The following is a 27,012-nucleotide window of genomic DNA, read 5'->3' as shown; positions in this document are numbered from 1 at the left end:
GAGGAAGGCTTCCAGTAAGCATCCCCAGTGGTCTCACAGCCCCACGAGGCACAATAGTATGTATCCCTATAGCCACATTTATAATTAAGCGCCCTGTCCCGGTGGGCCCCAGGACAAACATAGAACTCAGTTTCCCTAATGTTGGTGCGGCGGTGGACTGTGTCACAGCCAACATATCGTTCATTTATTCCTGACCCGTGGGGGGCTTTGTCTATAGGTAGGTAATTGCTAGGTAAACCCCAGTAGGAATTTCCTCCTGCGGCCAAGTGGCACAAGTCCACTTGTAAGGTTGGCCACTGGGGAGACGCCCCTGTATAGGGCGCAGAGGTGCTGGCTACATCTCCAGCCTCGTTAATAACCTGCCAGGTAAAGGTTTTAGGTTGGTGAGGGTTGCCCTGATTCCCTGTTTCCCCGCTGAAGGCGCAACTTAGGATTATCAGTCCGCACCACAGTCCATTCATCCTGACTAGACGCAGAAGCCTTCTTCACGTGTGAGGCGTGTACCCAGGTAGGGATCCCGTCCACCTTCACTGCGGTGGGGGTAGTCAACAGTACCAGATAGGGTTCCTTCCAGCGTGGTTCAAGGTTCCCTGAACGATGTCTCTGTATCAGGACCGTGTCTCCCACTTGGAACTGGTGAGGTATGGACAGGTCCCCAGTCTCATAGGAGTCCTTCAGCTCGTTCCACACCTGGTTTCTCAGAAGTTCGAGGGCTTTGAGTCAGGCAAATAGAGGCTTTGAAGATATAAGATCAGAGTCACAAGTTATCTGGTCTGCTCTGGTTACTGGGGGAGGGGTCCCCAAAAGGACCTCGAACGGTGTCAACCCAAGTCCTCCTGGGGTATTCCTCGCCCTGAACAGCGCGAAGGGGAGGAGGGTCACCCAGTCTGATTCGCCGGTCTCTAGAGAAGACAAATTTAGTTAAGGTCTCCTTTAGGGTTCAATTCATCCTTTCTACCTGTCCTGAGCTCTGGGGTCTATATGCACAATGTAGTTTCCAATTCGTCCCCAGCTGGCAGCCCAGTCCCTGACTTACCTGGGCAACAAATGCAGGTCCGTTGTCAGATCCAATGACCTTGGGCACACCAAACCTGGGGAATATTTCTTCCAGGATCTTTACTACTACTTGTGCTCTCTCTTTTTTCGTTGGAAAAGCCTCTACCCAACCAGAGAAAGTGTCCACAAACACTAGCAGGTATCTATATCCATATTTGGCTGGTTTTACTTCTTTGAAGTCTACTTCCCAGTAAGCTCCTGGCCTATCTCCCCTTAGCCTGGTCCCGGTTACCTTATGGTGGTGGCCTGCATTAGTGAAGGCACAGGCCTGACACTCGGAGGTTACTTTCTGTAGAACCTCAGGCAAATCCAGGATGTAGTAATCAGAGCCTTGGACAAGTTCCTTTAGTTTCTTTGAGCCCAGATGGGTTAGTTGATGGAGATTTCGTACATAATGATAACCTTCTTTGCTGGGCAGGATCATGTGTCCATCAGGGCTGGTCTTAATCCCTGGTGTCTTCTCTAGACAGGGCCCAACCTTTTTCTTGATTTTATCTAGGTCTTCTGGGTATACTGAAACCTTTCGGTGGCCTCCGGGAAGATGGCCTCCAGGTCCCAGTATTTTCGTGGTCGAGCAACCAGAACCACTGGGCCCTGAGCCGCTCGTTTGGCAGCCTCGTCAGCCATATGATTGCCCTTTGCTATGTAATCTGTACCTTTCTGATGTCCAGGGCAGTGGATGATGGCCACCTTCTTGGGTAGATGGATGGCCTTGAGAAGACTTAAGATTTCTTCTTTATTTTTGATCTCCCCCCCCCCCCGACGTCAATAGCTCCCTCTGTTTGTAGATGGCTCCATGAATATGGGCAGTGGCAAAGGCATAACTGCTGTCCATATAGATATTGACACAGTTCCCGCTGGCCAGCTGCAAAGCCTGGGTCAACGCGATGAGCTCCGCTCTTTGAGCAGAAGTGCCCTCCGGCAGGTTGCTAGCCCAGATAGTCCTTTTCCCATCTACCACCGCTGCCCCAGCCATCCTCTTACCTTCCACCACGAAACTGCTACCGTCCGTGAACCAGTTAGGGCACCCTGGCCACAGCTGGTCAGTCAAGTCCTTCCGGGTGCTGGTTTCTTCTGCCAGGATGTCTTGGCAGTCATGGATGGGAGCTCATTCCTCCGCTTCTGGTAGCAAGGTTGCAGGGTTCAGAATGTCTAGGGGGGCAAAGGTCACTCGATCTGTCAATAACAAGCTCTAGTGGGTCATGTGGGCGATCTGGGGGCTGTCTGATTATGCTTTCCAGGGTATGTGGGGCCACGACCGTGACTCTCTGGCCTAGAGTCAACTTGTTGGAGTCTTTTACTAAGACAGCCACTGCGGCAATTGCCTTTAGGCAAAACGGTCATCCCGAAGCCACTGGGTCCAATTTCTTAGATAGGTAGACTACTGGCCTCTTCCAAGGTCCCAACGGTTGGGTCAAGACACCTCGGGCTTCTCCTGCTCGTTCATTCACGTACAGGTAGAATGGCTTGGTCAAATTGGGTAGAGCCAGGGCTGGGGCAGGCAATAATGCTTTTTTGACTTGTTCAAAAGCCTTCTGGTGTTCAGACTGCCAGTTGAAGTCAACCCCTTCTCAGGTGAGGGAGTACAGGGGAGCAGTCAGGGTAGCGAACCCGGTAATCCAAATGCGACAGTACCCTGCTGTTCCCAAGAATTCATGTATTTGCCTGGGGTTTCTGGGCACCGGAATGCTGGTGACGGTCTTCTTTCTGGCCTCCGTCAGCCACCGTTGTCCCTCTTTCAGCAAGTACCCTAGGTAGGTGACTTCTTTCCAACACAGCTGTGCCTTCTTGGCTGACGTCCAGTACCCTAACTCACCCAACTCCTGCAGCAGGTCTTCCGTTCCTCGCCAGCACTCGTCCTCAGTGGCCACTGCCAAAAGTAAATCATCCATGTACTGCAAGAGTGTTACCTGGGAGTTGTTGGCCGGAATGCCGCTAAATCCCGGTGGAGGGCCTCATCAAAGAGAGTGGGGAAGTTTTTTTTTTTTTAAAGATTTATTTCATGTATGTGAGTACACTGTAGCTGTCTTCAGACACCAGAAGAGGGCATCGGATCCCATTACAGATGGTTGTGAGCCACGATGTGGTTGCTGGGAATTGAACTCAGGACCTCTGGAAGAGCAGTCAGAGCTCTTAACCACTGAGCCATCTCTCCAGCTCGTGGGGGAGTTTTTGAACCCCTGGGGTAGCCGAGTCCAAGTCAACTGTCCCACCTGGCCGGTATTGGGATCTCTCTACTCAAAGGCGAAGATGGGCTGGCTGGAGGGATGGAGTCTTAGGCAAAAGAAAGCATCTTTTAAATCCAACACTGTATACCAAGTCCTTTCAGATGGGATAGAGCTGAGGAGCGTGTATGGGTTGGGAACAGTGGGGTGGACGTCCTGTACCCTTTTGTTCACCTCTTGAAGGTCCTGGACTGGTTGATAGTCACTAGTACCTGGCTTCTTCACGGGCAAGAGCGGGGTGTTCCATGGTGATTTGCACGGGACCAGGATACCTTGAGCCAGGAGTCTCTGGATGTGTGGCCTAATCCCCTCTCGCGCTTCTTTACTCATGGGATACTGCCTGACCCTTATTAGGGTGGCCCCTGCCTTAAGGTCTATCATTACAGGGGGAACCTGTTTTGCCATCCCGGTCCCTCCAGTCTCTGACCAGGCCTTGGGGAACTTAGATAGCCAATCAGCTGGGGGCTCTGTCCTGATCACTGGCTCATGCATCTGGTACTCATCTTCTACTTATTTTGTCTTTTTTTTTTTTTCCCCCGGAGCTGAGGACCGAACCCAGGGCCTTGCGCTTGCTAGGTAAGCGCTCTACCACTGAGCTAAATCCCCAACCCTAGTACTCATCTTCTAAATTCAGGGTTAAGGCCATGGCAGGGTTGTCCATGCCACTTGCGGACCTTCCTGAGAAAACCTAATCTGCACTCTCAGCTTGGTGAGAAGGTCGAGTCCTATCAGGGCTGCTGGGCACTCAGGAATGACCAGGAAAGAGTGAGTGACCTGGCCTTTCCTGAGGTCCACTGTCCTATCTGTAGTCCAAGAGTAGAGCTTGCTGCCCGTGGCCCCCACCACCATAGTTTGTCTGTCTTTTAACTTCCCTAATGGTTTCTTCAAGACCGAGTGTTCAGCCCCAGTGTCCACTAGGAAGTCCACTGCTGTCCCCTCCACTTTCAGAGTTACCCTAGGTTCGGGGAGGAGGGCCAAGCCCTGTCTCCCCTAGTTGTCTCCTAGTGCCAGGACCTTCTTGGTTCGTTTCCTGGGGCAGTTCCTCACCCAGTATCCTTTCTCTTTACACCAGGCACATTGGTTGCAGTCTAATGGGGGTTGAATGGCTCCTTCTCTTGGTTCTCTTCCTTCTCTTCCTTTGTTGCCCAGGTACCCTCTCTGTCTAGGTCTCTCTCTCTTGTTCTCCACTACAGCCGCCAGGATCTTGGTCAATCTCCTGTCTCTTTCTCCTTCCCTTTTGTCTTCTCTTTCTTTTCTCTCTCTCTTTTCTCTCTCCATCCTTTCTTCCTCTGTCTCTCTCTTATGATACACTTTCTCTGCTTCCTTTACTAAGTCCTGTAGGGTATAATCCTGCAGTCCCACTATTTTCTGGAGTTTCTTTCTAATATCGGGGGCCGACTGACCTATAAAGGCCATGGCTACTGCTGCCGCCTGACCCTCGGCCGTGGGGTCAAACGGGGTATACCTTCTGTAGGCCTCCATCAGGCGCTCAAGAAACACTGAAGGGGGCTCAGCAGGCCCCTGCATCACCTCTCTTACCTTGGCCAAATTAGTGGGGCACCGCGCTGCCCCTTTGAGACCTGCTACCAGAGCCCGGCGATAGACGGTTGACCGCTCCCTACCTTCGGCTGTGTTGTAGTCCCAGTTCGGGCGGTTCAGGGGAAATCCGACATCCATCTCATTGGGGAGGTTGGTAGGTACACCTCCGTTCCCGGGGACATTTTTCCTGGCTTCCAGCAAGATCCTCTCCTCCTCTTCAGTAGTGAAAAGGACCTGTAACAATTGCTGGCAACCATCCCACATAGGCTGGTGGGAAAACATTAGGGATTCCAGAAGGCCTGTAAGGCCGGCTGGGTTCTCAGAGAAAGAGGGATGGTTAGTCGTCCAGTTATAAAGATCAGCTGATGAAAAAGGCCAATACTGTAGGGGTTGGATCCCAGGGGGGGTCCACAGGTGGCCCAAACAACCGCAATGGAAGGGTGGTGGTCGAGTCAGGCCCTTCAGGGCTCTGAGCCCTCCTGCTGCGGGTTCTAGCCACCGGTCCCCTTGCCAGGGCACCAGCGCCAGCATCATCGGGGTCCTGGGGGTATGGGGGAGGCATGGGAGCTGGCCAATCGGGCGGCTCCTCAATCTCGGGGTAAATCTTGGGTGGAGGGGCTGAGGGTCCCTCTGTGGGACTCAGGGTCTCAACTTTTCTTGTTACCACCTGCCTCTTCGACGACCAGCACCCTGGGTTCCAGTTTCTTTATCCAGGGTCTGACTCATGGTGGAGGATTCAAGACCAAATCCTCCCAGACCAGAATGTGAAAGGATATAGATTTAAAGTAAAAAGTAAGTTTCAAAATTCACAGACTCAGGGCTAAAAACCGTGAAAGGCAAGCCCAGGCAAGTCCAGGCATGATGGTGCCCGCCCTGCCGCCAGGACTAACAGACCATAAAGATAAAGAAAAGGAATGCAGGAACCAGCACAAGCTATCAGGACTGACCCAAACCATCTGACAGGAGGACACCTCCCCCAGCTTACTCAGAGTCACACTTTAACCAGATGTCCTTCAAACCCTGATAAGCCCCTGGCTTCTAAAATCCTGTACGCTCCAGTCAGCAGGTACTCTTCTGCTGTGTTGTAATCTCACTGCTATGTTTGAATGAGCCAATCACTTATAGCCGCGCCAGAAATTAGCCGCCACTGTTTGAAACAGCCAATTGTGTGTAACCGCGCCAAACCCCCTAGCTTTCCCTACATAAACCCCTGACTTTTGAGTTTCGGGGTCGACTCCTCTGTCTCCTGCATGAGATACGTGTCGGCCCGGAGCTCCGTTACTATTAAACTGCCTCTTGCTTTTACATCAAGCCGGTCTCTCGTGTTTCCTGGGGCGCGCCATCCTGAGACTCGAGCTAGGTTCTTTCAAATGTAAGGTTGTTGGTCAGGGTGTTCTCCTGGCCCCTCTTGAAACACTACGGCCTTGACGTATGGCTATATCAAAAGTTCCTATAGGGGGCCATCCTACCTCAAAAGTCGGCCACTCAGAGGTACAGAAAGTCTGCCATGGTCCCTTCCTGACCTTCACCGACAAGTTGTGGGCTCTAGTTTTCACTTCAGCCCAATGATCCAGGGTGAGGGAAAGCGGGGTGGATACCTTTTGTCCCATCCCTGCCTAAAAATACAGAAAACAAGACAAAACAACCAGGAGAGACAAAAACACTAAGGCGCCGAGACAAAGCTGCCCAGAGCGGTGCTCAAACAAGAAACCGAAAGCAACTTCACTCGGGAGCCGAGTGTACTGAGTCTTCCCGACAAGAAGCAGACGCTCCTCTCGAGGCACAAAAAGGACCGAAGTAGGAGGATTCCACATCTCCCACACGCCTTGTTCCTTAGGGAAGGAGTCCACGTCTTCCCTCTCACTTGGGGCGGATTCCGAGTCACCCCACAGGGAGGATTCCACGTCTTCCCAATCCCCCCAGAGGTGTCCCTCCAGGGTCGCAGCCTGCAAGTCTGAGCGAGTCCGCTCCCCGCAGCCACAGGGGTCCTTACGGCCCCCTGGGCAGCTGCTCCTTGGCTCCTTCCCGGAGCCCCTCTACGAAGCCCCAGAAAATACCACAGAAGGCCACCAACAACGACACTTAAGACTAACACCACAACGCCGAGGACACAACAGCAACACACTGAACACATGAAACCGAAACAGCCTCCGAAGAAGAGTCTCTGTCTCTCGGGGAGTTCGCTCAGATCCCGGACGAGCCCCCAAATGTTAAGTCCGAGTTCCTCGGCCTCTCTCAATTCGGGAGGGAGCGGTGCCCAAGAACGACAAGAGACTGAGTTCGATGCAAAAGCAACAGGCTGTATTTGGGCAGAGCTTTGGACCAATACGTACCTCTCGCAGGAGGCAGAGGGATTGGCCCCGAACCACAGAAGCACAGAGTTTATATAGGGTTTTGGTTGAGGAACGGGAAAAGGATGGCGGGGCGATACATGATTGGTCCTCGCGCTCATTCAAACTTAAGCAAGTTTTGAGCGGGCAAAAGGGATATCTGGGGTCACACAGATGTTCTTTGTGGCTTTTCTCGGAACTCTGGGTACAGGGTGGAGGAGGTCGTTTACACCCTTGGAGTACAGCTATCTGATCTCATGGCGCCTCCGAGTTCCTGGAACACAAACTTCCCCGTACATGGGTCATGTAAGAGTTAACTTGTGGGTTGGAGATTTAGCTCAGTGGTAGAGCGCTTGCCTAGGAAGCGCAAGGCCCTGGGTTCGGTCCCCAGCTCCAAAAAAAGAACCAAAAAAAAAAAAAAAAAGAGTTAACTTGTACAGGCTGAAAGTCAGGTTCAGGCCTTGAGTGGGTGGGCGACAGGGACGAGTTTTTGAAAAACATTTCAATACAAGTGAGTGTGGGTGCTGGTAGAGGCCACAAAAGGGCACTGAATCCCCGTAGCTGGAGTTACAGATTACTGTACTCCACTGAAGTGGCTGCTGGGAACTGAACTCAACTCTGGGTCTTTGCGAGAGCTGGAAGTACTCTTATATGTTGGCTGTTTCTCCAGCCCCCATATTCTTTCGTTTTTTAAAATTAATTAATTTATTTCTTTTTGTGTGTAGCTCAGAGAACAACTGTGGGAGTTAGTTCTCTTCTTCCACTATGTAGATACTGGGGATGGAACTCGGGCTGTCAAGCTTGGCAACTTCACTATAAAAAAAAAATGGTAGTTGAAACCAAGTGTAGTGGTGGCATACTTTTAAGTCCGGCATTCCGGAGGCTGAGGCTCTCAGCTATTTAGAAGGATTAGAAATAAACTGGGCTACAAGAGAACCTCGTCTGAAAACAAAATAAAAAGCAAAGTAAGCAGGGCTTGTAATCTCAGCGCTCTTGGGGAGGCTGAGGCAAGAAGATCTTTTAAGAGTTCCAGGCCAGCCTGAGCCACAGAATGAAAGCCTGTGTTAAATTATGGAAATTTAAAAAAAGGTTTTAAATGGCCTAAGGAACCGCCAAGCATCCCAGTTAGCAAACAGCTCATTTCTGAGACGCAAGACTCACGCTAGTTCAAAGCTCTGGGGACTCAGCTGTAAGAGCCCACGGCGGTCCGGGAAACCCGACTCCTACCTTTCAAGCGTATCCTGCACTTTTATTTGAGGAAACTCGCCACTCGGGAGGATGCGTGGCAGGACCGCGCGGGCTGTAGCCTCACAATCAGGACGCATGCTGCTGACATCACGGCCGCGGCCCGCCTCCTGCTCCGGGAAAGAGGCGATCACCTATTGGCTGCACCTCCTGAGGCCTCGGGACCAATCACAGGACGGTGAGCAGCAAGGTCCAGTTCCTGACGTTGTGCAGCCGCCGCGGGGTTTATTTAGCTCTAGGGTCCTGACCGCCGCCATTCGGAGTCTTCAGCGCCCGAGGCCGTCCTCAGTCTGCTCCGCCCCTGTCCCCGAGCCTCGGCCCCCGCCTCCGCGCCGCCTCTCCGCCCCTCGGGCCGCTGGGAGCCGCGCGCGGGCCCGCGGAGAACATGTCCTGACTGAGGCGGGAGGGCGGAGGCGGCAGCAGGGGTGGGCGGCGGCGCCGAGGGAGGCGGAGAGGGGCCGGGCTCGGCTCGTCGCCGCGGGCCGTGCGGGAGTCGCCGCCGCCGCCGCAGCCGCCTGGCGCCGCGCGTCAGACGGGGAGGAGGAGGAGTCGCGGCCGCCAGGTAACCGGGCCTGGGTTGGGGCGCCGCGCCGCAGGCCCTCGCGGGTCGACCGCGGCCTGACGGGGCGTCGCGGGGCGCAGGCTGCCGAGCCTCCGGGCAGCAGCGTTGCGGGATAGCGCATCGCAGGCCCGGGGTTGTCCGCGGCCGCGCGTCCATCTTGGGCTTTCCGGCGCGGGGACAACCCGGGGGATGAGGGAGAGTAGCCCGCCCGGCTTGTTTACCGACCTGATTTGGCCGCAGTCGGCTGTCTGGCTGGCAGCCTCATTCTGCCCTTTTGCCCGCCTCATTCCGGCGACTAGGATTCCTCCCGAGTCCGAGTGTGTGGGTCTTATTCCCACTTCTCAGTAGGCCGTATACACCCGAATTCGTCGCTCTAAGTTGGTGCTGATCTCCAAACTTGTGTTTTGGTCCCTTGTCCACTTTCTCTCCGCCTCATACTTGCCTCTCTCCGTTGTTGCCTAAAGCAAATCAGGGTGAGAGTTGATGTCTTGTGGCCATGGGCAGCTGGAACTCCGCTCCTGGTAACGATCGCTCTGTGCAACTACCTTGTGGTTTTTGTTGTTTTGTTTTGTTTTTCTGCTCAAATTTGGCCGGTCATTGCACAGACAAAAGAGCTGTAATACTTGATATTAGCGCCGGGGAGAGGCAGTTTAGGTTATGCAGGAAGTTTGAACCCGCCCATTATCTTGGAGACACTGGTGTTTTGAAACCACCTTGCTTAGAATTTTGTATCTCAGCCCCTCGATTTCCCCCTTCGGTTACCCCCTAAGTCACTGTTATAAGTCCCTCCCACTGCTCGTAATGTTTGGTCTCTCTCTCTAGTTGACCTGTGATAATGTTAATAAACGTGATGTGCAAATACTTGGAAGTGTTATATAATGAGTGGCTCCTGTACCCCGCGGTCTCTCAGTTAATTCCTTATTAACTTTTGCCACATGCATGGTACCTCGGTTGAACAAACATGGGTGACTTTGTTTACATAGAGAAGACAGGGGAGACCCGAGGATCTTTGTGACAGAAGCCATTAGAAAGTCGGCTGAACTATGCTTGGGAAAAGTAGAGCTGGATCCTGTTAAATATTATTTTAATTAAATGAGGTAATTCGGTAATTCAAAAGTATATTTAGAAGTTTGCTCTTTTGATTTTGGGGCTCTTAAAATAGTCTCATTAAATTTTTGTAACTTTTTTTTTTGGTCTGTGAGGGGTTAAGAGGCAGGACAGTAATGAGACATTTTACTTTTCCTGAGGAGGATGTTACTTGAATGCTCTGGAAGATTTTTTTTTTTTTTGGTTCTTTTTTTTTCGGAGCTGGGGACCGAACCCAGGGCCTTGCGCTTCCTAGGCAAGCGCTCTACCACTGAGCTAAATCCCCAACCCCGCTGGAAGATTTTTTACTGGTTGTTTTAACAACCTTTTATTAGTGTTGCTGAGCATTGGGGCACCCATTTATTTACTCTTGAAATATGCTTGAGGTAGTAGATGAACTTACAATTCATGGTAATATATTTTAAACTAATGGCCTTGATCCATATATGTGTACTGATAGGGGTTGTGGCATATCAATTTTAAGTCTGAGGATTAGGCCGGGCAAGGTAGTGAATGCCTTTACTCCCAGCACTCAGGTGGCAGAGGTCTCTGAGTTCTAGGCTATACTGGTCTACAGAGCGAGTTTCTTGAGAGTCAAGGTTACACAGAGAAACCCTGTTCCTCCAAAACCATAAATAAATGAAGTCTGACATTATTAACATTAGTTAACATTAGTTAACTAATAGTTAACTAATTCATTAACATTAGTTCAGTTGTACAATGTTTAAGGTAAATTGATTTATGTGTAATTGATACAGTGAGAGCCATTACTTGTACTTTATATTTATACTGCTTTTATAAAATCAGTTAAAACTTAAAAGTAGTTGCAAAAGTAGGGTGTTAACTTTCTATATAACTTGGTTTGGTTTTATTTGAGCATTGCTATGGCTTCTCTTCCTTAGAAATACCTTCTTTTTTTTTTTTTTTTTTTTTTCCCGGAGCTGGGGACCGAACCCAGGGCCTTGCGCTTCCTCGGCAAGCGCTCTACCACTGAGCTAAATCCCCAACCCTAGAAATACCTTCTTGTTTGACACTTTTTCTTCCAGTTTGTAGTGGTTTATTTGGAATGTTTGTGTCTCTTTATACCTTAGGTATATTTTCTGTATTTAAGTACACTGACACCTCTGAAGGGCAGTGGTGGTTCATACCATTATTTCCAGCACTCAGGAGGCCAAGGCTGGTGGATCTCTGAGTTCAAGGCCATTGTGGTTTACAGAGTGAGTTCCAGGACAGCCAGGGCTACACAGAGAAACCCTAATTCAAAAAACAAAACAACCTCCCCCCCCAAAAAAAATAAACCCAAAAAACAAAACCAGCACGTTCACTTCTTACCACAATATATAAACCTACAGAAATGAAAAAAAAAGTCAAACTCCTTTTCGTGTTCAAATTTCTCAGTAGTTGATCTTGATATATACTTTAATCTTAATTCTTCACTATGTGAAGCTCAGGCCAGCTAAATTTAAGTTGTTTCTGTATAGTCCCCCTCTTGGCCTTTATTTATTTTACCCCTTTTTACTGTACATCAAGTTAAGTGCTATCTCCTAAGAACCCCTTTGAGAACTTAACTTGGAGGGATGTATTTGCTCTTTTGCATGATACTTTCCACCTTTTTTTCCTTAGTCTATGGTAGCGTAGATTTCTTTTTATGACTTCTGTTTCCCAACTGTATTTTTAAGGCCCTGAGAAATGAGTTTGTATCTATGGAGACAGTATAGTTGGCTCTGAAAATGTAATCTGACAAAGTATTTCTGGTTACAGAGGTATTTCAGGATATACAATTTGTATGCTTTCTACTATTGGAGTTTCTGGGATTTTTGATGATTTATGAGAGAAAATATTTGAAAATATGGTCATGTCATAAAAAATACTTGGTCATTATGCTTACATTTGTTACCCTGTTTCCTACTAATACAAGGTGTTGGCATTTTACTATTCAATATGATGCTGCATTATTCAAATGAAAATCTCTGGTTTTGTTCACGGAGTCTAAGGCAGTTACTTGACTTTGGATTTGGTACTAGTGACATGAAAGGTAGCTATTTTGCATTTTTATGCAGATGACATTTATCATCATGGGAACGAGGAATAACCTGTAGCCTATTTGCATTTCTAACCTCAGATGCTGATTGTACAGTTGATCAAAAGGCAGACGTATAATTTCATTGCTACCTGTCAGTGTGGTTGGAAGAAAACATAAAACTGGCCTATAGTATTCTTATATACCAAAAATAATACATATAGTTATGCAGTAGGTAAGTGGATACTTAGGCATTTGGAAAATAGGTGTGCGTGTTTCTGATGTGTGAGTAAATTTCTTGGCAGTAAATTTTCCTGATATGTGTCTTTGCCTTCTGTGAAAACTCACCCTTTTATAGTTTGTCAAAATATTTTCCCTTTAAATGTCTAATTCAAAAAATATTTTGTGTGTATGGGTGTTTTGCCTGCATATTTGACTGTTTACCACCTGCATATAGTACCCTTGGAAGCCAAAAGAGAGTGTCATATACTCTGGGACTGGAGGTACAGACACTCATCAGACATTGTGGGTTCTGATTCTCTGGAAGAACAGCCACTGTTTTTAACTGCTGAACCAGCCTTCTAGCCCAAAATTGTCTGATTTTTATAAAATAGTTTTAAGTGCTTTTTAACCTTTATTTTGCCTGTATTCTGCCTGTATGTGTGTCTTTACATTATGTGCATGTTGTATCCCCTGAGAACTGAGTTACAGACAATTGTAAGATGCCATGTGGGTGCTGGGAATTGAATCCAGGTCTTCTGGAAGAGCAGCCGGTACTCTTAGCCCCTGAGCCATCTAGTCCCATAAATTTGTTTATATAAAAACTTTTTCTTAAAAGATTCATAAATCTTTCCAGTATAACTGGAGCTAAAACTAGCCTTTAATAAACTTCCTGAAATGCTGGGGTTTTTTTTTTGTTTTGTTTTTTTTTTTTAAAAGATTTATTTATTTACTGTCTTTGTGGGTACACTGTTGCTATCTTCAGACACACCAGAAGAGGGCATCAGATCCTGTTACAGATGGTTGTGAGCTACCATGTGGTTGCTGGGAATTGAACTCAGGACCTCTGGAAGAGCAGTCAGTATTTATTCTTAACCCCTGAACCATCTCTCCAGCCCTATTTCTCACTTTTAAACCATACCTGTAAGTTGTAGAATAGATCGTTTTTCTTTATAAGGTAAGATCTCATTGTGTATTCCAGACTGGCTTGGTGCATACTGTGTACGGTGACCTAGAACTTGTGAATAGTGATCCTTCTACTCTAGCTTTCTGAGTGCTGGCTTTGTTAGGCATATGCTATCACTCTCAGCTAGATTAAGTTTTTACAAATAAATAATAAATAAGTTAAATAATATATTTTTGACTTCTAAACCCAAATTGTTTATGTCACTATATTCAATGCTTATTATTCTGTAAAATTGCAAGAAAAGTTTTTTTTTTAAATATTTACTTTGAATTTCTTTACAATTCAGTAAACAATTTATAGACTAATTTAGTAAGTCCCTGGACCATGATTTTCAGTAGGATTGTGTTGTTAGTCTCCAAAATATTTCATTCTTTTTTTTTTTTTAAAAAACACTAACAAACCAATCCTTAATTCTCAGTCTAGAATAGCTTAATGATCTAATTAATCACCCCAACTCTATGATGAAGATTCAGGGACTTGTACATATCAGGTAAGTGGTCTGTCACTGAGCTACACCTATAGCCTTAAAAGCTCCTTATTGTGAACGTTTTTCACACATACACATAGAGGCCAGGACAGTGAGTTCTCATGTGTCCATAACCTCATCATCAACACATGGCCGACACTGTTTGATTTCTTGTTTTTATACCTATTCCTTGGGGATTATTTAAAGACATATGCTGTGAATATTTCAGTGCTGATTTTCCTCTGCCATTGAACTATCCCAATGACAGCAGGCTTGTGCCTCTGTGTCTACATCTTATAACTGGTCATCAGGTCAGAGGATGGATAACATTCTATTATATTACTTGGTACTTTTAATTCATGGTAGTATGCTTTGTGGACATATGGCAACATTAGAGACAGAGATCAGGTCTGTTATGTAGTAACAAATTAAATATTAGTTATGTTTTAAAATTTGAGCTTAACTATTCCATATTACAGTGGAAATGGAAATTTTATTTTTCATCATCTTTGAAAATAAGATATTTGCAAAATAAATTCACTTGTTTTCAAAAGTGAGTTTTACACAGAACAGGCTTTGCAAATAATGTAGTATTCTGCTAGAGAGCACATATTTAGCTGCCTTTTATTTTTACAGGTGAGACGTTTTTGTCTCTAACAGATTGGTAGGATCTGCTTACTAATCATATGAGCAACCATTTCATGCTTTCCTTTAAAGCATGGTCATCTGTGGCTCTGAAATTCCTACACATACCATTTAGATAGACTCACTCTTTTTCACTTTGCTGAATAAAAATGAAAGGCTTTTTAATTGTTATTAACGTAGCACGTTTTTGTTTTGTTTTGTTTGCTTTTTGTTTTTTTGAGATGGGCAAGGTCTCACTATGTAACTCTGGCTATCCTGGAACTGACCAGGTAGGCCAGGCAAGTCTTGAAACTCCCAGAGGTCTGCCTACCTCTGCCTCCTGAGTGTTGAATCTTTTTTTTTTTTTTTTCTAAAATTTGGACTAGTATATATTAGTCTAAAGTCAGGCTGTTTATACCCCACCCCATACTCTCCAATTTAGGTGCTGAATTTAGTGTATTTAAAAAAAAAAAAATCTAGGTTTTGCTTACTTGTTCAGCTTTTTAGACATAGTTCTCAATCTAAAAAAGAAAATATGAAGTGTGTGTCACTAAGTTTTTGTTTGTTTGTTTGTTTTTCTCAAAATGTTTAGGTATTGCCTATTGGTAGTTTCAGAGGGATTGCTCAGCAAGAAACACAGGCAGATTAATAGTCAAGTTTTGGATAGTGGGAATAGGCCATTGAATGTGTGTGCTTGGATATAGAAGGCCTGGATTCAGATTCTGACTGTACCAGTTAGTGATTTTTTTTTTTTAAAGGATAGTCACCATGCTTTGTCTCCAGTCTTGAAAATTGGATATAATAATAGTTCTGAGGAGTGAATTGGTTAATATATGTAAAATGCTTTATATAATTCTTAGCAATATTAGCTGTTACTGTGTTTACTTGTTGAACAGGGTGACTTTGGCAGAATTGTGACAGACAGAGTTGGCCTAGTTGTTCACCCACTTATAATGCTTGGAACAAACAGTGCTTTCAGTCTGTTGCTCTTTTGCACTCTTCTGCATGATACCCTTTGTTGTCTCTGCAATGGAAGGAAAAAAAAACTTCATTCTGCTTTTATTACCACACTATAGGAATCATGAGGAAAATGATCTAGTCTAGTTTACAATATTAAGTAAGAAATATTAAATAACTTGTTTTGAGATGGGAGGTCCCACTGTGTAACCATGTTTGGCATGGAGCTTGCTTTGTATACCAGGCTGGCCTTGACCTCATAGAGGTCTGCCTGTTTCTGCCTGAGTGCTGGGTTTAAAGATACGTGTCATTCTACCTGGTCTAAATTATGTGTTTTGATGCAATTATAATTCAAATAACTTTTATATTTCCAATTGAATTTGATTTGAGGGATTTGCCAATCTGAATTGGCATTGCCTTGGAGTATTTTAGCTGTTTGCTTCTGCCACCTTTTACAGCCTTGTTTCACTTTATACTTTGTGTTAAGGTTTGGGTACTACCTCCTTGCCCTGTCAAACAGGAAGCCCCCTTAGCATCTGATAAAAAGCTGCTATTAGTGAGCTAGATATACTTTCCGCTGGCCTTCTTAAGGGTGCTTTGTAACTTGGGAATCTGTTTGCAGTCTCTTTAAGAGAATAGAATAATGAAAAAAGTTTTGAACATGTTAAACCTGTCATACTTCTTAGGAAAGTTGCCTTATTCTTTTATGATTCTCAAGATGGAAGCCAGGATTTCAGGCATGCTATATTGAACTCCCCAACCCTCTTTTATATTTAAATGATGGATTGAGAATGTACTCTCAAGATTAATTGGCCCATTTTTATGCACATCTAAGAAGACTAATTTTTCAACTAGTTATATCTGTCCACTATTTCTGAGTTATAAGATGATTAGTTTTGTTTGAGATTGTAATTTGAGGTGCATGACTCAAGTTATGGTAAAATTGACTTTACTATATAGTTGAAGGATATATATGTAGTATTTCTTGCCTCCTTTCTCTCACTATTTAGCAACTGAAATGCTTAGAGAAAGTTAATTTCGTATTTAAAGAGGTAAAGTTAGTAAGTAAATAGAATTCCTGAAATGACTAGAAGATGGATGAAAAGAAATGTCACTATTGTTATATGCTAAAGTAGATAAAATGGTAAATAACTATCTTCTAGGTATTTTTCATTCTTCTCAGTGGATTGTTAGTTCCTATTTAATTTAAGAGGGGGAAACCTGTCAGAATTCCATTATGTTTTCTTCCATAGTTAATACATTTTTACCAGATTGAAATAGCAAATTTTAGAGGGGCTGGGGAGAACACTGAGTGGTTAAGACACTACTTTTGCAGAGGACAGGAGTTGTGTTCCTGGTACTCAGATTAGCTTATTCTATGGGTGATGTAATTCTAGTTTCAGGGGATCTAATACTTTTGGACCCAAGGGCACCAGCACTCAACATGTATACATGTATAATTAAAATATTTGAAAGAAAAGACAGGTTTATTTGGAATGAAGATAGATATTCTTAACTCTAGTATGGGTAATTGCCGCAGCTAAATAATGCCATAGTGCCAGTGTGGCTGGTGCCACTCTGATAGCCGTTACTTAACTTGAATTTATTGTGTCTTACTTTTCACACACTCTTGAGAGGATTTTAGAGGTTTGTTCAGTTCAGTATTTGATAACAGGTGTCTCTGCAATAGATAACAGTGACTTCTGTAGAGGATGTATGTAGTATTTTCTGAAGATATTTAGTTGACTGGGACTATAGCTCAGAGTTATTTGCCAGCACATGCAAAGCCGTGGGCTTTATTCCTTAGTACCACTACCAAAAATTAATGATTGTAAAAAAAAAGGGGGGGGTACTTATGCCCTTTACGTACCACTATCCAACTCATGGGTTGTCATAGTAGTCCAGGCTGCTCAGATTTTGAATACAGAAGTCTGGTGTAGAATGACATACTTTCAGGTAGTAAGGAATGGAACAAATACTTATTGAACAGTTTATTATTCTTAGTCTAGTGCTTTTAAACTGTTAATAGTTAAACTGATGCTTAGAAACATGAATTTCTGATGAAGAATTCAGTTTTGGATATGTTAAGTTTGAGACGTATACTAAATAGTTGAATAGATGTTCTGTAGGCAGCTGGATTCGTTAATCTGAACTTGAGTAGAATTTGGGAATCATCAGCATATAGGTAGTATTTAAAACCCACAGCCTGGGGACGGTGAGCCAGTCTAGCAGGTACAAGTATTTGCTGCCAAAGCTGATGACCAGAATTTGATTCCTGTAACACACATAAGTGGAAAGAGAGAACTGACTCCTGAAAGCTCTCCTCTGACCTACAGGTGTACTGTTGAATGTACTGTGCGCATGTATGCATACATATAAATAAATAAAACAAATGCAATAAAAAATAAAACCCACAGATCTATTGAAATTGCTAAGAGATTGAGCTGGTGGTTTGAGAAGTGTTGACCAAAGAACTCTTGGTGCTTGAAATCAGAAATAAAATCCAACAAAGAAAGATTAAGGGAGGATGGCTAATGAGAAATAGAGAAAGCCAAAGGCAGTTTTTGAAATCTAGTAAGAACAGTTATTTAGTTGTGGATCACAGGACCAGAAGGCTCTAGACTGTGCTATTGGACAGATTGTATGGTTATTATATTTTTCCTGTAAGTTATTTATAGTCCAAATATCTAAATAGCAGGAAAGAAATGTTTTATAATTTTATTATACAAATTATATTATAAATTACATTGTATTTATGCAATACATGCTCATTTATTCTTGGGACACTGTCTATGCAGCCCAGGCTGGCCTGGAAGTTGACATCCTCCTGGCTGTACTTTCCCAGTACTGGGATTTCAGGCATGTGTCTACACACCTGGTCAATATTTGTTTGTTTGTTTGTTTGTTTTTATAAGTTAAAATTTATTATGTGTGTGGAAGTTTGCCTGTGTGTACATTTGTTTGTTCGCCACTGTGTGAGTGCTGCCTGTGAAGACTTGAAGAGAATGTTGAGTCCTGGAACTGGCATTATAGATAGTTGATCATGTGAGTGTTGTGAATGCACCCAGTCCTCTGGAAGAGCAGTCGTGCTTTTGATTGCTGAGCCTTCTCTCCAGCTCATTGGGGTAGAATGGGTGAATGACATGGTAAGGATCATGATTTTCAGTGGAACACTTTAGATGTTTGCTGATACCTACGTAACAGTTGTGGTAAGATTTAAGGGGAAATCAGGTGTAGGTAGCTTTTGCCAGTTTATAATCTGGCTAGCTGGATAGGAATTTATCTCAAAAGTATCAAACATGAACCTTAGTCTAAAACCTCAGGTAGAACTTTATTTGTTTTGTTTAAATCAACTTGATTTGAACTTTGAAATCTCTTGGCTGGAAATTCAACTTCAGTTATCCTTGGGGGCTTCTAGTTCTTAGGTTTGTTGTTGAGAACTTTGGCATTCTTCGTTTTAATTTCATATCGTTATATGCCATAGGGTTCCTTCTGGTTTCTCTAGCTCTGCTCTCTGGCTCAGCTTTATTTACTTACTTACTTATTTATTTATTTATTTATTTATTTATTTATTTTTAAAATAGTGCTGGGTACTAGAAATTAAATGGAACATGACAGGTATGTGTTATATGCTCAGCTATGCCCCCAGCCATTGTTTTTTTTTAAAGACACAGTTTGTCTGTAGCTCTGGTTGGCTTTGTGCTTGTTGTCATTCTGTCTTTTGATTCCAACTGCTGTGATTACAGACATGCTCTATCTTGCTTTAAAAAAAAAAAATAAAGCAACAAACTTAATACTGTCTTGTAAGCACTTTTCGTCAAGGTCTTGGTACTTCTCAGTTATACCCATGGAGTTGATTTTACTCTATAATTTCTTCTGAGACTGTTCAGAATCTTCACTGTTGCTTTTTTTCCAGGTCATTCAATGTGATGTGATCTGTATTTTGTTGGTCTTATAAAATACAGCGTGCTGGTTGTCTTGTCTCTAAAATCCCTGAGATGGGGTTTCAGAAACCTTTGCTGACCTGTTTGAAGATTGGTGGGAGTGAATGATGGAAAAAAAAACTTTTGAATTGATGTTTCAGAAATTAATCCTAAGAGGAAATGCAATAAGTTCATATCAGTAAAAGTTTGGTTGCTTGGAAGGTCCTTGGAGTGATCAGAGAACATCCTTTGATGAGAGGTAACTCAGTTTTAAGGATGAGCATATCTAAGGCAATGAATTCATATCTGCATCTTCGGTAGTGATGACATATCTATAAGTTGAGGGTATGTGTAGTGTGTTTAGAAGTGAATGAGTAGGCTTGTGTGCTACAGGAGGGAGCTGAGAGCTTATATTGCTAGAGAAAACTTAAGACTAGAGGGTTGCTGTGGTAACAGACAGCTGGATGTATTTAGAAAACAAAGATACTTAGGGAGGCTATTATAATAGTAGTTCTGACCTGGACTGAGGAAGACAGATTGATGCCAGTGGGGTAGAAGCAAATAACTGAACAGATAGAAACCTTTGGAAGAAAATTTTGACAGAAGACAGAATTCAAGGTGATTCTGAGATTCTCAGCTGGGTATAGGAGTATTAATGGTGTTGTTTGTGGAAACTGAAGAAGTCAGGATAGGAGTTTCTTTTTAGAGGAAGATAAAAGGTTTAATGGGGGAGGATTTGATAAGTTTTCTGAGGCCTAGAATGGGATTAGATTTGTAGTTAGGGAATTTTCCATGTCAGCAGGATACTGCTGTAGCACCACTGTTTTTCCTTATGATTATTGTAAGAAAGACAGTGAAAGAAGATAAGAAAATAGAAATTGGGGATTTTGGCCTAAGAGTAAAGCAGTGCTTTCAGGTTTATTTTTTAATTATTATTATATAATTCAGAACCACTTCATAATATTTTAAGAGAATCTAACATTTGTGTGTCGAATGCCCCCTTTTTAATTTTCTGTAGTCATCTAAGATGCCCTTTGAGCATTTGTAAATCTCCACAGCTTTATATTAATAATTATATACATATAGCTAGTTAATTTTATGTTAAGAAGGTTAAAAGAGGGTTGGGGATTTGGCTCAGTGGAAGAGCGCTTGCCTAGTAAGCGCAAGGCCCTGGGTTCAGTCCCCAGCTCCGGAAAAAAAGAAAAGGAAAAAAAAAAGAAGGTTAAAAGAGCTGGGCAGTGGTCTACAGAGGGAGTTCCAGGACAGCCAGGGCTACTCAGAGAAAGTGTCTTGAAAAACCAGAACAAAAAAAAAAGTAAGCAAAAAAAAAAAAAAAAAAAAAAAAAAAAAAAAAAAACAAAACTTTAATACTGCTGTCATTAATTCTTCTTTTGAATAGTTTCTTATTTGAAACTACTGGCAACTGAGATTCTCTGTTTCTTAAAGAGTTTGTACTTAATGAGGATTATTCACATGTGATATTTTCTTTGTTTGCCTATTTTGTTTTCACTTTTGTTTTTGTTTTCTTTATACTGATGCAGGTGACCAAACCTGGAGCTTTTGGGCATGCCAGGCTAGCACTTCACCACTGAGCTACACTGCCATCCCATTCCATAAGGCTTTTAATAGAGGGTCTGGATTGGTAGTATATAGTACCTGTTGTTTTGAGGCATAAATTAAATGTGGCTTTTTTTCTTAAATTTGACTTTTGTTTCTTAAGTGTTTAGTAATACTTCATAAATAAAGCTTACATAATTAAACAGGCTAATATATTTAAAATTATTTTAGGTGCAAGTGTTTTGCCTGAAAAAAATATATATATACACACACATATATATATATACATATATATATATATATGTATACCAGCTGGGAAGTGCAAGAGCACCAAGTGCTTTTAACCAGTGAACTATCTCTCCAGGCCAAATAAAGACTAAAGAAAAATGGACATAATTGTGTCTCTTTAAGATAAATGCTACTTGGGGCTGGGTATTTAGCTCAGTGGTAGAGCACTTGCCTAGCAAGCGCAAGGCCCTGGGTTCGGTCCCCAGCTCTGAAAAAAAAAAAAGAAAAGATAAATGCTACTTGATTCAAGTGCAACACATACAGTTTTGTGGATAAATAAATCTGGGAGCTAAAAAAATATTTCAAAAACCTGTGTTATACAGATTTTATTGTATCAGTTAATTGAAATATGAGTCCTTGGATAGAATTTGAAGTCCTAGATTGCATAAGAATTAGAATTATTAAGTTAAATGACTTACCTGTAACATGTTAGCATGATATTTATTCACAGTTCTTTTTCAAAATGAAGCACTAGGTCTTAAGAGCTGGGGGCTGGATAGATGGCTCAGTGGTTTAGAGCACTTGATTTGGTTTCCAGCTTACAGTCATCTGTAATTCCTCTTCTGGCCTCTGTAGGAACCTGCACTTATGTACACACACACACACACACACACACACACACACACACACACACACAGACACATAAACATGCACAGTAAAAAAAGAACACAACTGTTAAAAAAAATACCCTCTCAGAACTAGTTGCCTTGAAAAAATGAAAATAATTTTGTATACCTCATAAGATGTTGTGACAAATCAGGAAAAAAAAGACAGTGTTAATTCTTAAGAATGTAAAATCACACATTGTCCTTACTTTGATTTACTGATTGGCACAGATAAAAGTGGCTCACTCAGATGAGCTTCTCTAGTGGAGTATAGCTTTCAGTTAATAAAACCTAGTATCTTGTTGAGTTTTAACTCCTCAGAATATGTATTTTTATAGAAAATAGTTTAGTGTGCTTCTCTTGTCTTCCTTGAATTTCAGTTTAGAATTGCAGTTACTTATATTTTCAGAATGGGCAGGAAAATTCTTCATTTATGATAGTCATAATGATAATTACATAGTGCTGAAATTGAACTTAGGGCCTTGCATGTGGGTAACATGCTTTCTTCTGACCTCTGCCTCCAAGCCAGTCTTGATATTATTATTTTGCATTCTATTACATTAAAAAATTAATTTTGTGTGCTTGTGTGAGTTACATGCCTTGGCAAGCATGGCAAAGCCAGAGGACAACTTTGTAGGAGTCAGTTCTTTCCATCTAGTATGTGGATCCTAGGAATAAACTCAGGTTATCAGACTTGGCAGCAGACATTTTGCTCCAATATGGTTGTGTCAGTGGCAGTTATGTGTTTTTGTCAGCCTTGAAAATTTAAATATGTTATGACCGTGTACTGGGTCCATGGAGATTACCTAAAGTCAGGTTACATCACTGTTAGCTGAGCATGCAGTACAAACACATACAAACATGAATCAAAGCGAACTGGATTTTTAATGTAAACATTTTAAATGAAATAATGAAATTGCTTTAGTATATGTTTATTATGACATCTGTTCTTGTTAATGGTATCTTTGTGCATGCTCATTATAATTTCAAATACCATAAATAAGAAATTTGTTTACATTTTATTTCTGAAATACTAAAGGACCTGCCTAATGAATATGAATATTGCCATTAAATTTCTGTTGTCCACTTTATGTGTGCTTGTATGATTATAGTTCCCTGCTATTGAACACACTTTCAGATCACTATTAGATTGTGTACAGTGTATACAAAGTAAAATTTTAAAATGTAAGTAAGGGGCTGGAAGGATGCCTCAGTGGTAAAGCATTTGTTTTGTAAGCACAGGACCTGAGTTTGATTCCTATACTCAAGTTAAAAGGCAGTACATTGTGTTCTTGGAACTCCAGTGCTGGGGAGGCTGAGCAGGAGGATCCCTAGGGCTCACTGACCGGCCAGTTTAGCCTAATTGGTGAGCTCCAGCCAGTAAGAGCCTGTCTCAAAGGTGGTGTCTGGCATTCCTGAGGGTCGTACTAGAGGTTGTCATCTGCCTGCCATGTGTACATTTGCACCTGGGCTCACACACACACACACACATATTCATTCATATTCTCTCATATTCTCTCTCTCTCTCCAAACAAGATCATTTAAATTGCTTGGTTTTGAAAGAAGTGGGAATAACCCAAATAAATGTGATTACAACAGAAAAAGATTTCAAACTAAATTGTAAGTAATAATTTTATTTTGTTTTGTTTTTATTTATTTGGATCATCTCACCTTTTCCTTTACAGTAGTACAGATTCAAATTGACTCAGCACTGCTCAGACTTAGAATAATATTGTTGGTTGTATTGGTACATGGCTACAACCACCGGCATTTAGGAAGTTGAGACAGAGGAACTACAAGTTTGAGGCTGGTCTGGGCTACATATAGAGACCCTAGTTCCAAAAAAATAAGGAACCATGCATACACATGAGGATGTGCCTGTGCACACATACAACACATTATACAGGAAAATTTCTCACGTTTAATTTGGCTGATCAGCCCAATAAATTAGCTGTTTTTATTGTGTTGTTAAAGTAAAATTCTAAATAGTATGTTATTAAAATAAGTATAATTAAAATAGAATGGATTAAAGTTAAGGCTTTCTAAAAATACTTTTGAATATAGAAGGCTATAAGTGAAATTCAGTTTTGGTCTCCTTTACAGGAATAGCTATTCACAGTCAGACAGAACCACTTACACGTTTTGCAGTATCTTCCGAGGAAGTCAGAATCTGAGCCAGCATGAAGATTGAATCTTGTCTTTGGTCTGATTTACCTTTATTGTAACCATGTGCAAGGTGGAGGTTATAGCATGGAAACTAAAATCTTAGTAAGTGTGATTTTTTTTTTTTTTAAATTTTAGCTATCTAAAAGTATCCTTTCTATGGTGAAGTTGTCCTCTTAACAAAGCTCACTGTGTATGTGGGATGTAGGAACAGAATACACTTATAGAGTGATTTGGCTTTCCAGGTTTAGAAAGAAGAAGAAATACCCTATCACTCTGCCTAGGAACCTTTTCTCTTTTCCTGGTTAAAATAGGTCATGGGGAGGTACTAAATTTAGAACAATTGAAAAATTGAGAGGTTGTTTAGTGTTCTAATTTAAGTCATTAAAATATCATTAAGTTGCCCTACAAACTGCTTCACTTATGAACTAGTTGTCATTAAATAGTAAAATGTTCCTTGATTTGTAGTGTTAGTAAATCCCCTATAGAGCTCTGGGAATATTTATTGACTTATTTTTATTGACTTGTCTCTTATGTAACTTGCTAGCTTCAATCTCAAGATCCTCCTGCTTCAGCCTCCTAGGTGCTAGGATTACAGAGTGTTCCAGCCCTCCCAACTTCTAGGACTTTTTAGATAGCAAGAATGTTTTTAATATAAATAAAATTTTTAGTATATACTAATTTTTCAGATAACAAATATGAGCATTTAGAAATAGGTTGGCATGATTATGCTAATAGTTTTCTTGAGATGGTCTGTCCATTTGAATTTCCTGAGAGTATAAGTAATGTAGGATTTTTTTAAATGTTCCAAAAGTAATTAGATTTTGAGGATACAGAATATCAGAACTATTTCTAGTTTATCGGGTGAATTTGTTAATTGTGATTAGTGCTCATCAGCATCTTTTCTGTCTGTGATAATCCAACAGTGAATAACTAGCACTTTCAAGCTGTTTTCCTCTCTTAGCAAGGATAATTAGGAAGGACTTTGGTCTTCTAAATTCATGGATTAGACATACTACCAATAGTACAATCTGCATTGTTTGTAATTCATGAGAGGTTATATGTTTAAGGTTCTATTTGGTTTGTGTTTTTTCTCTTGCCTGCAAGTCTTTTTAATTTTTCCTAAACTAATGGTGACAGCTGAGCTGAAATTGAGTAATTTCTATTAGTGACTAATCTATTTTTTATCTTCTTTCCCTATAGAAAGAATCTGTATTCATCTCCTTTTATCACTTTTCAGCAATCCAAAGTAAACTCATTAAACCCTGAAGTCTTAAGAGCTTTTTTGGGAATTTATCTTTACTATTTTTGGAAATCCCAAAACAAAAGTATAATAATCCAATAAGAAATTCTACATGTGTCTTTTAAGAAATATATATTTTCTAAGTTGAAGGGTATTTTTTTATTTCGGGGGCATATTTTCATAGATGGAACTGTGTAGCTATTATTGTAATAACAATGTCCTAATTATTTATAGCTTCCTGCCTGACATAACTCACTTCAAGAAGTACACAATGTCAGAACATGGGATTAAGTGGGCCTGTGAATATTGTACGTATGAAAACTGGCCGTCTGCAATCAAGTGTACTATGTGTCGTGCCCAGAGACCCAGTGGAACAATTATTACAGAAGATCCATTTAAAAGTGGTTCAAGTGATGTTGGTAGAGATTGGGACCCTTCCAGCACTGAAGGTGGAAGTAGTCCTTTGATATGTCCAGACTCTAGTGCAAGACCAAGGGTTAAGTCTTCATACAGCATGGAGAATGCAAATAAGTGGTCATGCCACATGTGTACATATTTGAACTGGCCAAGAGCAATCAGATGTACCCAGTGCTTATCCCAACGTAGGACCAGGAGTCCCACAGAATCTCCTCAATCCTCAGGATCTGGTTCAAGACCAGTTGCTTTTTCTGTTGATCCTTGTGAAGAATACAATGATAGAAATAAACTGAATACAAGGACCCAGCATTGGACTTGTTCTGTTTGCACATATGAAAACTGGGCTAAGGCTAAAAAATGTGTTGTTTGTGATCATCCCAGACCTAATAACATTGAAGCAATAGAGTTGGCAGAGACTGAAGAGGCTTCTTCAATAATAAATGAGCAAGACAGAGCTCGATGGAGGGGAGGCTGCAGTAGTGGTAATACCCAAAGAAGATCACCTCCAACTACGAAACGGGACTCTGAAGTGAAAATGGATTTTCAGAGGATTGAATTGGCTGGTGCTGTTGGTACCAAGGAGGAACTTGAAGTGGACTTTAAAAAACTAAAGCAGATTAAAAATAGGATGAAAAAGACTGATTGGTTATTCCTCAATGCCTGTGTGGGTAAGTTTCTGGTTTTTTGTTTGTTTGGGTTTTTTTTTTTTTTTGTTCATATGTTTGTTTTTGTTTTTTGGCCTTATTTTGAATGAGATAGGAAAAGGCATTGAAAATGGCTTGAAAAATAAAAGGAGGGTCAGTTATTACTCTGCATTTGACTTATTTGGTGTGATAGTTCATGTACACATGTATAAAGTTATGTATTTGTGACCTTGTCTGCCTTGTACCAAAATGTCCACATTTACTTGTGTACATTCTTATCAACTTGAGAGAAAGCTTTTAAGTTACAGAGACTGTTAACACATCTGTGAGAAAGTATATACTTGGAGTTTGAAATTGCTTCTCTTATTTATTGTAACAAGATGTGACAGAGGAACACCAGCTGCTGTTTCTGAATGTTTGTAAACAGTGTGAGCATCTTGTGGTGATAGAGGCTTTAGTCAGAAGTTAAAAATATCATAAAAATGTGTGACTCCAAGAAGTTGAGCGAACATAATATTGACCTTGAAGGTGCTGATGTTAACTTAATATGAATGTCATGTAGTAAATATTTACACACTTGGTAGAACTGATTTTTACATAGCCAGCTGATTCCATAGTTCAGACTATGATTTATGGGTATTGTGTTTTTTAGTAATGTTGGGCCTGGCCGTTTGTTTAGAGATGTTAAAAGGACAGAGACATGTGAGAGGAAGATTTTTCTCCAGCGGCTAGCTTGACAAGTTAATAATTTTTGCTACAGATCATAAAAGCTGTCACTTATTTTTCTTTTGAGACAGGGGCTTTCTACACAACCTTGGTTGTCTTGGAACTCATTATATAGACCAGGCTGGCCTCAAACTCACAGAATCCTCCCAG

At 42.1% G+C, this 27,012-nt stretch overlaps 2 protein-coding genes across 3 annotated transcripts in view; one reads left to right on the top strand and one right to left on the bottom strand.

Moving 5' to 3' along the window:
* Positions 1-3,891: 3,891 nt before the first annotated feature.
* On the bottom strand, positions 3,892-5,659 carry LOC116893113. Its single transcript, XM_032895051.1, has 2 exons — positions 4,544-5,659; positions 3,892-3,959 (listed from the first exon to the last, which is right to left on the bottom strand). Exons 1-2 carry the CDS (start codon positions 5,352-5,354, stop codon positions 3,892-3,894), a joined length of 879 nt encoding a protein of 292 aa, XP_032750942.1. The 5' UTR covers positions 5,355-5,659.
* Positions 5,660-8,576: 2,917 nt separating this feature from the next.
* Positions 8,577-27,012, top strand: part of Zranb1 (zinc finger RANBP2-type containing 1) — a 54,358-nt gene continuing 35,922 nt past the window's right edge. Inside the window, exons 1-3 of one of the 2 annotated variants that reach the window (XM_032892408.1) lie at positions 8,577-8,957; positions 23,773-23,937; positions 25,310-26,160. In XM_032892408.1, the coding sequence (XP_032748299.1) occupies positions 23,897-23,937; positions 25,310-26,160 (892 nt within the window). In that variant the 5' untranslated portion in view covers positions 8,577-8,957; positions 23,773-23,896. The remainder of the gene's footprint in view (positions 8,958-23,772; positions 23,938-25,309; positions 26,161-27,012) is intronic. The other variant, XM_032892409.1, reaches the window with a different exon arrangement.

Source organism: Rattus rattus, chromosome 2 (genome assembly GCF_011064425.1).
Source record: "Rattus rattus isolate New Zealand chromosome 2, Rrattus_CSIRO_v1, whole genome shotgun sequence".
NCBI classification, from domain to species: Eukaryota; Metazoa; Chordata; class Mammalia; order Rodentia; family Muridae; genus Rattus; species Rattus rattus.
The sequence above is the reverse complement of the archived record's forward strand: the minus strand, read 5'-3'. Positions and strand labels throughout refer to the sequence as shown.